The sequence below is a fragment of the Notolepis coatsorum genome, assembly GCF_963971535.1.
Source record: "Notolepis coatsorum genome assembly, chromosome: 13".
NCBI classification, from domain to species: Eukaryota; Metazoa; Chordata; class Actinopteri; order Aulopiformes; family Paralepididae; genus Notolepis; species Notolepis coatsorum.
The window spans coordinates 24,265,191-24,278,543 of NC_140177.1; the positions used below are offsets into that span (position 1 = coordinate 24,265,191).

General features: G+C 44.2%; 1 protein-coding gene across 3 annotated transcripts in view; it reads left to right on the forward strand.

Annotated features, from left to right (window-relative positions):
- Positions 1 to 13,353, forward strand: part of LOC311239569 (epidermal growth factor receptor substrate 15-like 1) — a 56,015-nt gene that overhangs the window by 23,357 nt on the left and 19,305 nt on the right. For all 3 annotated transcript variants that reach the window (XM_084327925.1, XM_084327926.1, XM_084327927.1), the window contains exons 11-13: positions 704 to 869; positions 5,593 to 5,678; positions 8,891 to 8,963. In XM_084327925.1, the coding sequence (XP_084184051.1) occupies positions 704 to 869; positions 5,593 to 5,678; positions 8,891 to 8,963 (325 nt within the window). The remainder of the gene's footprint in view (positions 1 to 703; positions 870 to 5,592; positions 5,679 to 8,890; positions 8,964 to 13,353) is intronic.

A 13,353-nucleotide genomic window follows, 5' to 3' on the forward strand; every position in this document is an offset into this window, starting at 1 on the left:
GTGAATTTAACAAATACATTGAACGGCTGGGGTGCTTCGAGGAGAGGATTGGGAAGCACTAGTCTAGTCGATTTTGTGTTTTGAGCACAAAGTTCATCATAGAATCTAGCCTCTTTATTTTGCTGTCAAAGTGCACCAGATTGATGCATTTAACTTTAAAATGTACGAAAAAAAATTCCGGGGGGGCATGCCCCCGGACCTCCCTAGAGGGTCGGAGGTTCACCCCCCATAGTCTCTGAAAATCCTGTGGGAAACACTGTAGTGTACATAGGACCCAGTGCCCTAATCCGTAGCTAACATTGTATTGCACTATCTCAGGACTTTAGCATGTCTATTTTATCATGCCTATTTTATGTCTATTTTATTACCTGTTTATTATGTCTATTTTATTATTTAGAATGATTGCACAATCAAAGCGGGCATGGCCACCCACATTTCACTGTATGCCCTGGTATGTACCGGTATGTGACAAATAAACCTCTTGAATCTTGAAATCTTAGTTACAGTACCGTACAGCTACAGTACCATAGTTACAGTACTGTACAGTTACAGTACCATTGACCATATTCACACAGTGGCCATTTTGCTCTCCTGTCACGCTCCGGCTTGGATTCCTTTCCACCGAGCGTGACACGAGAGCAAAATGTCTGCCACGTCGTGAACACTGTCAGTGTGGTTAAAAGTCTCGCTCTGTCCTCCGCAGGGGCCTGGCCGACACCATGCAGACGGGCCGGCTGAACAGAGAGCAGTTCTCTCTGGCCATGTATCTCATCCAGCAGAAGGTCACCAGTGGCATGGACCCTCCCCAGAGCCTCACCCCAGATATGATCCCTCCGTCAGAGAGGAGTGCAGCCTCGGCAGCCAGCACCGTGAGTCCACACAGTGCCTACTACTGCCCCCTCCTGGCCGGACTAGAGTGTTCCGGGTTGTTTTAAGTTAACCTGTTAGGGCCCGCGTCCACCTGGCTCACAAAAACGCTCGCAGTGCGCCGGCAGCGCTGGCATGAAGCGCATCTTGTAGATGACAGAAAGAAATCTACAGCCATCCTTTTATCGTTTTTTCATGCCGCGGTTTTGCACATATTATAGCATATTTTAATAACTTTATTGTATATTAATTATATATATAGTTATTGCCTGACACCACATTTCGCCCTTTGCTTTTTATTAGCTTTTTAGTAGTGTATTCGTGTAGTTATTATTATTAGTGTATTTGTGTTTTGTCGCGAATCTCAATGGCCCGTCTACTGTGGGAGACAGCCAAGACAGGCAGGCAGCTCCGGTGTCAGGTTACAAACAGAGTGGTAGATATGAATGCTGTGATTGGTTGTCTGAAAATGAGCTCAGCGCATCGCTCTGAAAAGTTAAGAAAGTTTAAACTTTCGGCCGCACAAAAAAGCTGAAAAAAGAAGCCGACTGCAGCGCACTTCCTATAGGCGGCGCATGCGGCCGCATACGCTCTCTCCCCATTGGGATACATTGAAAAAAGACGCTTGCGGTCATAAATATGAGGCAGGTGGACACGAGCCCTTAAGCTGCAAGGTCCCCCAATTGGGGGACCCTGCTGTTTTATCATAAATCGTCGTCGATCAATACAGACCATATTAATTAATGTTGTGTTTCTTTTTCAAATGTAGCCAAGAGTAAAGACCCTAACCCTATCAAAACAGCAGTCAAAGTGTATATTTTCAGCACTACGTTTGTTTACCGATGTTTAAAATTGTTTCCGAAAATAAGAATTTAACGGAATAATGCTAATTATATCTCTCTTTTATCGTAAAACCATGAGGAAATGACTAAATCCAGATTTAACACTGCCATTGGAAAGAGGAGCTTTTTCCCTATCCATAGATGTATAATATGGCCATAATAAGGTAATTTATAGTTCATAATTCAATTTTGAATGTATAATTAAAATGGATTATAATTATTACTGTATCTACAAATCCTTCTGTTTAATCATCTTCCCTTTATTAATTTGCTTAGATTTTAGACAAATTTGCTTAGACCAATTTTAACATGGTGTTATTCACCGGCAAAGAAAAAAAATCATTTATATTCTCCTTTTTGTTTCATCACAATTTACTCAAGCCTGGTAACAGACACAATATTTCTGACACTGGGAATACATTCCCAGAGGTCCATAGATGTTCCTAGATACCAAGAACATGCACATTGACCTTGTAGAAGTGGAGCAATCTTCCATTTACTTTTGGGCAACATTTCTGAAAAGCTAGGGCTTAACAGGATTCTGACTCCTCTCCATTACCAGAGATTGTCCCCTGTCTTTAACGGATTTCATGTTCATGTGGATACAGTGTGTGTTTTGTGTGTTTCTCAGCCTACCTTTCACACTGCCATTCATTAGATTAGATTAAAATGTATTGTCATCATACAGCACAAGTACAGTACAACGAAAAGAAGTTTGGCATCCAACCAGAGTGCAAATGCAGCAGGAAAGCACGCTTTTTCTATGTCCTGTGTTCTATGTCCTTTATTCATTTTCTGGGCTCTTTTATCGCTTTAGAACTAAATCTACGCTGTTTTTCTGCTTAACAATTTTCAAACGACGGCTCTCTGCTTTTCCGACTTGCCGTCATCCTGTGCAAAGCCTTGTCTTGAAGTCTCTTCTATTCTCCCTCTCAGTGCTATGGGCTTATGTCTGCTGTGGGATCTGAACTTTCTTCACTCGTTTCTAGTGGCCGAGTGAGTAGTCTACTGCTTGTCGCTGTGTGTTCCGATGTTTTCATATCGTTCAGTCGACCTGCCTGTCGCTGTGTGTTCCGATGTTTTCATATCGTTCAGTCGACCTGCCTGTCGCTGTGTGTTCCGATGTTTTCATATCGTTCAGTCGACCTGCCTGTCGCTGTGTGTTCCGATGTTTTCATATCGTTCAGTCTACCTGCCTGTCAGTGTGTGTTCCGATGTTTTCATATCGTTCAGTCTACCTGCCTGTCAGTGTGTGTTCCGATGTTTTCATATCGTTCCATTCTTCACTGTTTACGAGGCACAATGTCTAAACAGAAACGCGCTCCTTGGATTGTGCCAGTGGTATCGTTTGGGGATTTAATGTACAGTCTCCTGTCTCTCTAAGGCTTTGTTCACACAGGCAGAATCCCCCCCCCCTGCATATCCAATATGAGCCTGATAGTTTCTCTGGAATCTGAACTGCCCAAAAAAACGAAACAAAAAAAGTAAGAAACACATGGAATCCAATTATTTAAAATTGGATATAAACATAAACCACATTTATATGTGGTTTAAAATACGATACAAATCACATTTCTGGACATTCAATTAATTTTCACTCTGGTGTTTTCAGAGGAATTACAGTTTCCGCCTTTTACTTGTGTCGACACAATGGATAAAGTAGGTAACGCAAGCCAAACGGCTTCTACCAACCATCACTTCAACATGAGCAGAGGAACAGACTGAGGCTGCTAGCTGTGTGTATGTGTGGGAGAGAGGGGGGAGGGAGGGAGAGAGAGAAAATATGCTATCTTTCCATTTGCCCAATATGATAACATCATGATCAATAGCATATTATTACATGCGCAGCATATTTATATTTTAACAGCTGTGCGCAAGGTGTTTTCTGTTAGAATATTCCAGTAGTTTGGGGCCAGCCCTGTAATAAAACAAATACAGAGATCAAAGATGCTGACAACGTTGTGCCCTGCCTGTGTCGTTACCGTGACAACCAATGTAGACGTGCCAGCAAGCGATTGCATGATATGAACCACACAAATCACATCTGGTCACCGGTAACTTACAATGAGGACAGTCAGTCCAAAAGGATAAACGGAATAAAAGCCTTCAAACAAATCTTGGGATTTTCACAAAAACGAATTCCCAGCCTCAAAACCCCTGACCTGTTTTTAAGGCAAACACTGCCACCTACTGGCGTACCACAGTCATAGCAATCTGCAGCAGGAAACTATTGAGTTGTCACAGCTATCCAGATGTCATCATCATAGCTGTAGTTGTTAGTGAGACCACCAGAACAGACATCTGGCTACAACTTGTCACACAATTACGGTGCTGTCCGCAATGCCTTCCATTCTGCACTTCCCAGTGATGTACTAAACACAACTTCCAGTGATGTACTAAATCTGTCCCATATTCTGTGTGCTGGTCTGATGGTAAACTGTCTATTGAAGGGGCACAAATAAACAAACAATGCCGCTTTTTATTTTGTACATAATCTCACACACATCCAAAAACTTGAAACAGTTTACACATTAATTTAGTCTAACATCTATTGGGAGTAAATTAGTTTGAATGTGGCCGCTTCAGGGACACTGAATCCTTGTGTTAATTACAGCTCCATGAAATTATTATAAAGTAGCAGTCCCTATAAGACAAGGTATTGCAATTTTTCGTCTACATCATTTCATGGAACTGTAATTAACAGCTAAATGAATGTGTGCAAAACTATAAGAGTTTGGATGCGTGTGAGATTATGTGCAAAAAATAAATCTGCATAGTTTTTTGGTCAAGTGCCCATTTTAAACCATCTGTCCATGTCTCTGGTTGAGGATGGTTGTCATGTATAGTATTGTCTCTCCTGCGCTGCCTTGCTGTGCTTCCTTCCTGTGTCACTTGTGTTGTGGACATGGAGCAGTAGGGAGCTCCTCTCCTCCTGAGCACTGATCCTGTCTACATTCTTTCTCCTCCCCCCCCTCTCTTTCTCTCTCTCCTGTCTGTCTGTATCTCTCTCTCTGTCTCTGTCTCTCTCTCTCTTTCTGTGTGTCTCTGTGTCTGTCTGTCTCTCTGTCTCTGTGTGTGTGTCTCTCTCTGTCTCTGTCTGTGTGTGTCTGTCTGTCTCTCTCTCTCTCTGTCGGTGTGTGTGTTTGTCTTTCTGTGTGTCTCTCTCTGCCTCTCTCTGTGTGTGTGTGTGTGTGTGCCTGTGCCTCTCTCTGCCTCTGTGTGTGTGTCTCTGTCTGTGTGTGTGTGTGTATCTGTCTGTTTGTGTCTCTCTGTTTCTGTCTGTGTGTGTCTCTCTCTGTGTGCCTCTCTCCTCTGTCTCTGCCTCTCTCTCTCTCTCTCTCTCTCTCTCTGTCTGTCTGTCTGTCTGTCTGTCTGTCTGTCTGTCTGTCTGTCTGTCTGTCTGTCTGTCTGTCTGTCTGTGTGTGTGTCTCTCTGCCTCTCTCTGTCTGTGTGTGTCTCTCTCTGCCTCTCTCTGTCTCTGTGTGTGTGTGTCTCTGTCTGTGTGTGTCTCTCTGTTTCTCTCTGTCTGTGTGTGTGTCTCTCTGCCTCTCTCTGTCTGTGTGTGTGCCTCTCTCTGCCTCTCTCTGTCTCTGTCCCTCCTTTTCTCTCCCTGTCTCATCTTCTTTCCAATGAACCCTCCTTTCCTGTCTCACACCTCCTTTTTCTCTCTTCCTCTCAATCTATCACCCCTGTTATAATCCTATATCACCCCATTATCATCCTATGTCACCCCTGTTATCTAAAGTATATAAATCTATCTCTCTAACTCTCTTAATATCTATCTCTCTAACTCTCTTAATATCAATCTATCTCTGTAACTCTTAATATCTCTCTAACTCTCTCTTTATATCTATTCCACTCTCTCACTCTCCTCCCGCCTCAGGACAGCACCAGTTCCACGGGGTCAGCAGAGCTGTCGGGCATCAAAGAGCTGGATGACCTCAGCCAGGAAATAGCTCAGCTGCAGAGGTGAACCCCCCCCCCTTCCCCACCACCATCTCCCCTGTGCTCTCGCTAGCCAGAGGACAGCTTTGTTTGTTCTTCCTCTGGGGTTGGGGGGGGTGCAGTGAAGGAATGATGGGGAGCTGGAAGTGATGTCTAGGCCAATGATCAAACAACTTTAACTTCTTCAGTTACTTAGGTATTTCTTTTTAAAATCTTATCATGATACACAATGTTGTTGTATAAGGCCATGTCTAGACAAAACCGATTTCGCTCGTATCAGGCAAAGTATTTGATCATATGCACCTTTCATCCACACGGAACTGCGTTCTGGCAGCCTGAAGACTATTTTCTATTTTCTGAAACCGGCTCTCAGAGTGCGCAATTCTGAAGACGCCTCCCTTGCGTCACCGTCTTTACAAGCAAGTCTTTTCCTGAACCGATGACGCGATAGCCCACCTCTCCCTTACCCTGCGTGTGCAAACTCCCACATCACAACAACAATGGCATCAGAGTAGTTGCGTTCGTCTTACAGAAGCTATTGAGCTTGATCGGGCTTGTCTTATATGTCCTGGCTAGAAGTGTTTATTAAACACCGGGAGGCTACTGTGATGCAATACACGATACTAGCTAGAGATTAGCGTCACATAGCTGGCCTTTTTCTGAAAACCCAAGTAGTAGCCAAGCACATATTGTTCCATAGCATACGCCTTCAGTTGATCATGACAAATCCTCTCTTACCTTGACGATTAAAAAGCCTCCATAATTTTGTATATAGTATTCCCATGGCTGGTGTTGAGCTGTAGCCAGCCAGCTAGCATTGATGCTATTCAAAATGCTATCAACATTAGCTAAATAGCTAACCAACTAAATACAATAGAGGTAACATTAAATACAGACAACGTTTGCTAGTCGAAATGACTGGACACAGGGACAAGTTAAACATCAATCAATTACTTTAATACAACACAGGTAGTTTGAGCCACGGTCTCTCTCTCTCTCTCTCCACTCCTTTGGAAACTAACGTTACGTTAGCTCAAAATTACAGAACCGGACGACACACGTTTTTACAGAAACATTTTTTAAATAAACTAAATGAAAACAAAAAAGATCAAAAATCGTTTTTCGCCTGGACAATCTATAAGTCATTGATTATAAATAAGTGTTAAAGGCTAATGCCACCAATTTGAATTATTCACATAATGTTTTTTCCGCAGGACAGTTGAGTGTTTCTGTGAGCTCTCGCACCCAAATGAGCATTTAATTCTGGTTCAGAACTTCTAGCAGTGATGGAATATGAGCCTTAGCTGCAGTATCTGAGGCGTGCACCTCCACACTGTCACTCTTTCGAACATAATGGGCGCACCTCGCAAACTCACTCAAATCCTGATGAGACAAATGCCTTGTGTGTCTTGTCCTCGGTCGGTAATGAAATCAAAGAGAATAAAGAGAACACATTTTTATCCACAACCCATACGTTAACATTAATATCCATCAGCAGAAAAAGGCCAACTGTACTCAACATTAGGGGTGGGGGAAAATTCGATACGTAGTAGTATCGCGATACTTTGCGTGGCAATACTGTATCGATACAAGTATCGATATTTAATTATTCATAATTATTTTTAATAAAATAGTTTTTTTTTGTTGTATAAGGAAGTTGCATTGTTAATTTTAATACCTGTAATAGTACAGTAGTCCACACACACGCACACATGTGCATTCAGTTAAGTTGGAATATGACTGTAATACAAACAGTTCAGTTTGTCAGGTACATGCACAGATTACAGTGTTTACATCGGTCTGCTTGAGAAAATACCATGTTCTGCAATAAAAATGATTGAAGTGAGATGAACAAACTGAACTTTATTTTATTAGATAAAACATGTTGACAGTTTTACTTTGCAGTTGAAAAAAGGTAATAAATTGCAATATATCGCAATATTAATATCGCAATACTCAGCATATCGCAATATATTTAGTATCACAATACTATCGTATCGTGACTAAAGTATCGTGATAGCATCGTATTGTGAGGCCTCTGGTGATTCCCACCCCTACTCAACATCGTAGTGTACGGAACATTAATCTACATTCATCAACACGTCCACTTCCTCGCTGTGTGAATTCTGCCAACAATGACCTGCTTGTATTCGCATGCGGGTTCGTCAACATGCAGACTTAGGACTATACGCTGAATAATTTGAACATTTGCGTTCGCACATACAGCCCCTCCACTTAATGTGCGGTTAAGGTCAGGAGTGCGGCGGCTAGGTGGTGCAGTGGGCAAGGCACTCACCACCAATGCTGGAGACGCTGGGTTTGCGTGTTCGAATCCAGCTCTCCACATTGTTTTCAGTTTGGCTGGTCGTCCGTACTAATACAATTGGCAGTATTAGAGGGTGGGAAAGCTGATGGAGGATAGCATGTGATAGTCTCCGGCCTCTCGGACCAACAGTAGGGGGGGGGGGGGGGGTGCGCAATAACCTGGAAGGGAGTTGGGAATTGGCATAACGACTAACAGTGGGATGGGAGAAAAATCGGAAAAAGAGGAGGGGGAAAAAGATAATAATAAAAAAAAAAAAAAGTCAGGAGTGCAGTGCGTGAGAAAGCGACTCTAGAAGGCTGTCTAGCTGGTGGGACACAAGCACATGAAATAACAGACAATAAACTAGGATTTACCTGCATTCATAAAGAAAACAAGAACTTGGGTTTATGGTTAAACCTGTACACCTACAGCATATCACTTTATCATGCTGGTATTCATTCAAAAGCCTAAATATGAAGGATCGTCTGACACTGAGAACCGATCTGATCCACTCCTTTTACTGAAGAGTATAGGAGGCTTATCGATGCATAATCCGCTTTTCTTCATCATCGAGATCTAACAGGCTTCTATGTGCCCAAAATATAGAAGAGCAAGTTGTTAAAGTGCTAATTGAGGCATACTTGGGGATCAGCGCCACGTCAACACCAGCCCTCATTCTCTCCGCTCAGCCCAGCCGCTGTTTGTTGATTTTCTATTTGATGTGTGTGTTATATAAATTCTTCTATTTTCAACAACTGTTGCACCAACAGTCTGTCTTGGGGGGGGGATACCCTCAGGTAACCCTTTAAGTCCTCTCTGATGTTTTGTCAACATTAGCTTGGTTAGAGGAGGAATAATATTGTGATGCGTGTCCCATTTCCTCCCCCCTTTATATACCCCCACCACCCCCCTCCCTGTGATCCACCTCCAGGGAGAAGCTCACTCTGGAGCAGGAGATCAGGGAGAAGGAGGACACCATCAGGCAGCAGAACGGTGAAGTTCAGGTGAGACACCATCAGGCAGCAGAACAGGTGAAGTTCAGGTGAGACACCATCAGGCAGCAGAACGGTGAAGTTCAGGTGAGACACCATCAGGCAGCAGAACGGTGAAGTTCAGGTGAGACACCATCAGGCAGCAGAACAGGTGAAGTTCAGGTGAGACACCATCAGGCAGCAGAACAGGTGAAGTTCAGGTGAGACACCATCAGGCAGCAGAACAGGTGAAGTTCAGGTGAGACACCATCAGGCAGCAGAACAGGTGAAGTTCAGGTGAGACACCATCAGGCAGCAGAACAGGTGAAGTTCAGGTGAGACACCATCAGGCAGCAGAACGGTGAAGTTCAGGTGAGACACCATCAGGCAGCAGAACAGGTGAAGTTCAGGTGAGACACCATCAGGCAGCAGAACAGGTGAGACCCGGAGGAGCAGGATAGACTAGTCATCTGTCATCTAGACTAGTCATCTGCCTGCATCCTATCAGCGTAGGGTGAGGGGCAGCTACACTATGTACACAAACGCACATAAAATTGGTTCTTCTGAGCGACCAAACTGTAGTATATATGTACGCAAAATATATAATTAGACCTCTGTCTAACATATAAAGTCAAAATATTAAATGTGTGTCATTACGGCCCTTAAAACTTTAACTGCCAGAAGACGTGTTATAGCGTCCTTCCCGGCCATGCTCAAGTTGCCGAAGGACGCTTTACAGCGTCTTTAATATCAATATTTCAAAAATCTGTGATCGGATTCATATTTCCCCTCCGTTGGCCTGAGATCCACCAGGAGGACCAACTGAGCTCTCTGGCGGTTCAGGAGCGCCATCTGGTGGCCGATCGGTGCAATCGCCAAACAGGAAGTGCTGTGGAGGTTGTGCTGGTCGGCCATATTACTTCCGGGCACTCGGTTTGGCTCCCGGCACTCTGGCTCGTCACAATATATAGCGATCCATTGCCAATAACTCGATAAACAACATGATTTGGACGTATATACCATTATACAACCTGGAAATGGACCGGGTAAATCGACATCCCATAATGGTAAAGATTTCTACTCTACGCTGATCGTCCAACGGCGCGAGGAAGAAACGGTAAGATTCAGCGTTATTTTTGAACGTGTTCCATATAAACTGTTATGATGAACATATGACCCACACTAGATGAATGATATAATGCTGCCCACGGAATTATAAACGATCCCCCGCCCATCCGGTCATCATCAGATCATACGTAGATCATTCTAGAAGTACGTCCAATTGAAATTTTTTATATCGCCCCGATTGCCATCAAACTGTATTTCATCATCAATATAATGCATTTGGGGCTATAGATCACGTTCTGGAGAAAGCTGCAGAAAGAGATGAAAACATACTTATACATTAGACCATACTTTACTATGAATATGTGAATGAAAAAGTTTAACGTTGCTACACAATGAACAATACATATAGGACTTTGAATGGGCCCTAATAATGGCAATGTAGCAATAGAATTAAAAAAGTTATAGCCATGCAAAGAAGGGGTACTTCTCCATAGACAAATAGAGCTGGCAATCTATGGTATATCATGAATTTAACCCATGGCAATCAAAGTGTTAAGGACACACATTCCCACTGCTCTCTAAATACCAGCAACATTAACCCATCAGACCTGCCGACAAGTTTGTCCACTTTAGGAGGATTTCAATATGCATACTTGATTAGTTAATAATAATAATAATTTGTATTTGTATAGCGCTTTTCAATGACCCAAAAACAAAGAACAGAGAAACATAGAACCACAGGGAAACGGGGAACAGTATGAATACACAAGAACATAAAACCATGAGTAACAAACAACAAATACAGAAGCCAGTAGGGGAGACAATCAGGGAAGTAAGTAAGGGAAACCGAAGGGAGGGGGAGGGGTGTGGGAGGGGCAGGAGTAGGATAGAAGGTAGGGAAGGGGAAAGGGAGGTGGTAGGTTGAAGGAGGGTGGTTATGGGTAGGAAAGGTTGAATGCTTGGGAGAACAGGTAGGTTTTGAGTCGGGATTTTTTTTTAAAGATTTTATTTATAGCATTTTCAGCTTTTTTGGTCAACGCTGGACATTTTGGCCACACAGGACCGACAGCGGCCACGCAGGACCGATAGAGGAGAGAGGGTGAAACGGGAGGATATGAGGGGAAGACATGCGGCATATGGCCACCGGGTCGGGGAATCGAACCCGGGGCGACGGCTTCGCAACTCAGCGCGCTATGTGGTGTGCTACTGGAGCGCCCGAGTCTGGATTTAAAGGTGGAGAGTGAGGGAGAGTCTCTGATGGTCTGAGGGAGGGTGTTCCAGAGTCCGGGTGCAGCTCGTGAGAAAGCCCGATCTCCAAAACTTTTAGTTTGGATGACGGGACAATGAGGGAAGCAGTGGAAGAGGATTGGAGGGATCGGTTGGGGCGGTAAGGGAGAAGGAGGCCAGTCAGATGGGGTGGGGGCAGGGTATGGAGGGCTTTGAAGGTGAGGAATAGTAGTTTGAAGTAGTAGCCCTCTGGGGCCACAGAGAATGACCTAGGCCAGCGGTTAGTTCCTCTGGGCCACAGAGAATGACCTAGGCAGCTGTTAGTTCCTCTGGGACAGAGAATGACCTAGGCCAGCGGTTAGTTCCTCTGGGGCCACAGAGAATGACCTAGGCAGCCGTTAGTTCCTCTGGGACAGAGAATGACCTAGGCAGGTGTTAGTTCCTCTGGGGCAGAGAATGACCTAAGCAGGTGTTAAATTACATTGCTGTCCTTCAGAACATGCAGAAAGACCTGGACAGGTTATAATGTGATACTGGTCCTTCAGGACATGCAGAAAGACCTGGACAGGTTATAAAGTGATACTGGTCCTTCAGGACATGCATAAAGACCTGGACAGGTTATAATGTGATACTGGTCCTCCAGGACATGCAGAAAGACCTGGACAGGTTATAATGTGATACTGGTCCTTCAGGACATGCAGAAAGACCTGGACCGGTTATAATGTGATACTGGTCCTTCAGGACATGCAGAAAGACCTGGACAGGTTATAATGTGATACTGGTCCTTCAGGACATGCAGAAAGACCTGGACAGGTTATAATGTGATACTGGTCCTTCAGGACATGCAGAAAGACCTGGACCGGTTATAATGTGATACTGGTCCTTCAGGACATGCAGAAAGACCTGGACAGGTTATAATGTGATACTGGTCCTTCAGGACATGCAGAAAGACCTGGACAGGTTATAATGTGATACTGGTCCTTCAGGACATGCAGAAAGACCTGGACAGGTTATAATGTGATACTGGTCCCCCAGGACATGCAGAAAGACCTGGACAGGTTATAATGTGATACTGGTCCCCCAGGACATGCAGAAAGACCTGGACAGGTTATAATGTAATACTGGTCCTTCAGGATACTGGTCCTTCAGGACATGCAGAAAGACCTGGACAGGTTATAATGTGATACTGGTCCTTCAGGATACTGGTCCTTCAGGACATGCAGAAAGACCTGGACAGGTTATAATGTGATACTGGTCCTTCAGGATACTGGTCCTTCAGGACATGCAGAAAGACCTGGACAGGTTATAATGTGATACTGGTCCTTCAGGATACTGGTCCTTCAGGACATGCAGAAAGACCTGGACAGGTTATAATGTGATACTGGTCCTCCAGGACATGCAGAAAGACCTGGACAGGTTATAATGTGATACTGGTCCTTCAGGACATGCAGAAAGACCTGGACAGGTTATAATGTGATACTGGTCCTCCAGGACATGCAGAAAGACCTGGACAGGTTATAATGTGATACTGGTCCTTCAGGACATGCAGAAAGACCTGGACAGGTTATAATGTGATACTGGTCCCCCAGGACATGCAGAAAGACCTGGACGGGTTATAATGTGATACTGGTCCTTCAGGACATGCAGAAAGACCTGGGCAGGTTATAATGTGATACTGGTCCTTCAGGATACTGGTCCTTCAGGACATGCAGAAAGACCTGGACAGGTTATAATGTGATACTGGTCCTTCAGGATACTGGTCCTTCAGGACATGCAGAAAGACCTGGACAGGTTATAATGTGATACTGGTCCTCCAGGACATGCAGAAAGACCTGGACAGGTTATAATGTGATACTGGTCCTTCAGGACATGCAGAAAGACCTGGACAGGTTATAATGTGATACTGGTCCTCCAGGACATGCAGAAAGACCTGGACAGGTTATAATGTGATACTGGTCCTTCAGGACATGCAGAAAGACCTGGACAGGTTATAATGTGATACTGGTCCCCCAGGACATGCAGAAAGACCTGGACGGGTTATAATGTGATACTGGTCCTTCAGGACATGCAGAAAGACCTGGACAGGTTATAATGTGATACTGGTCCTTCAGGATACTGGTCCTTCAGG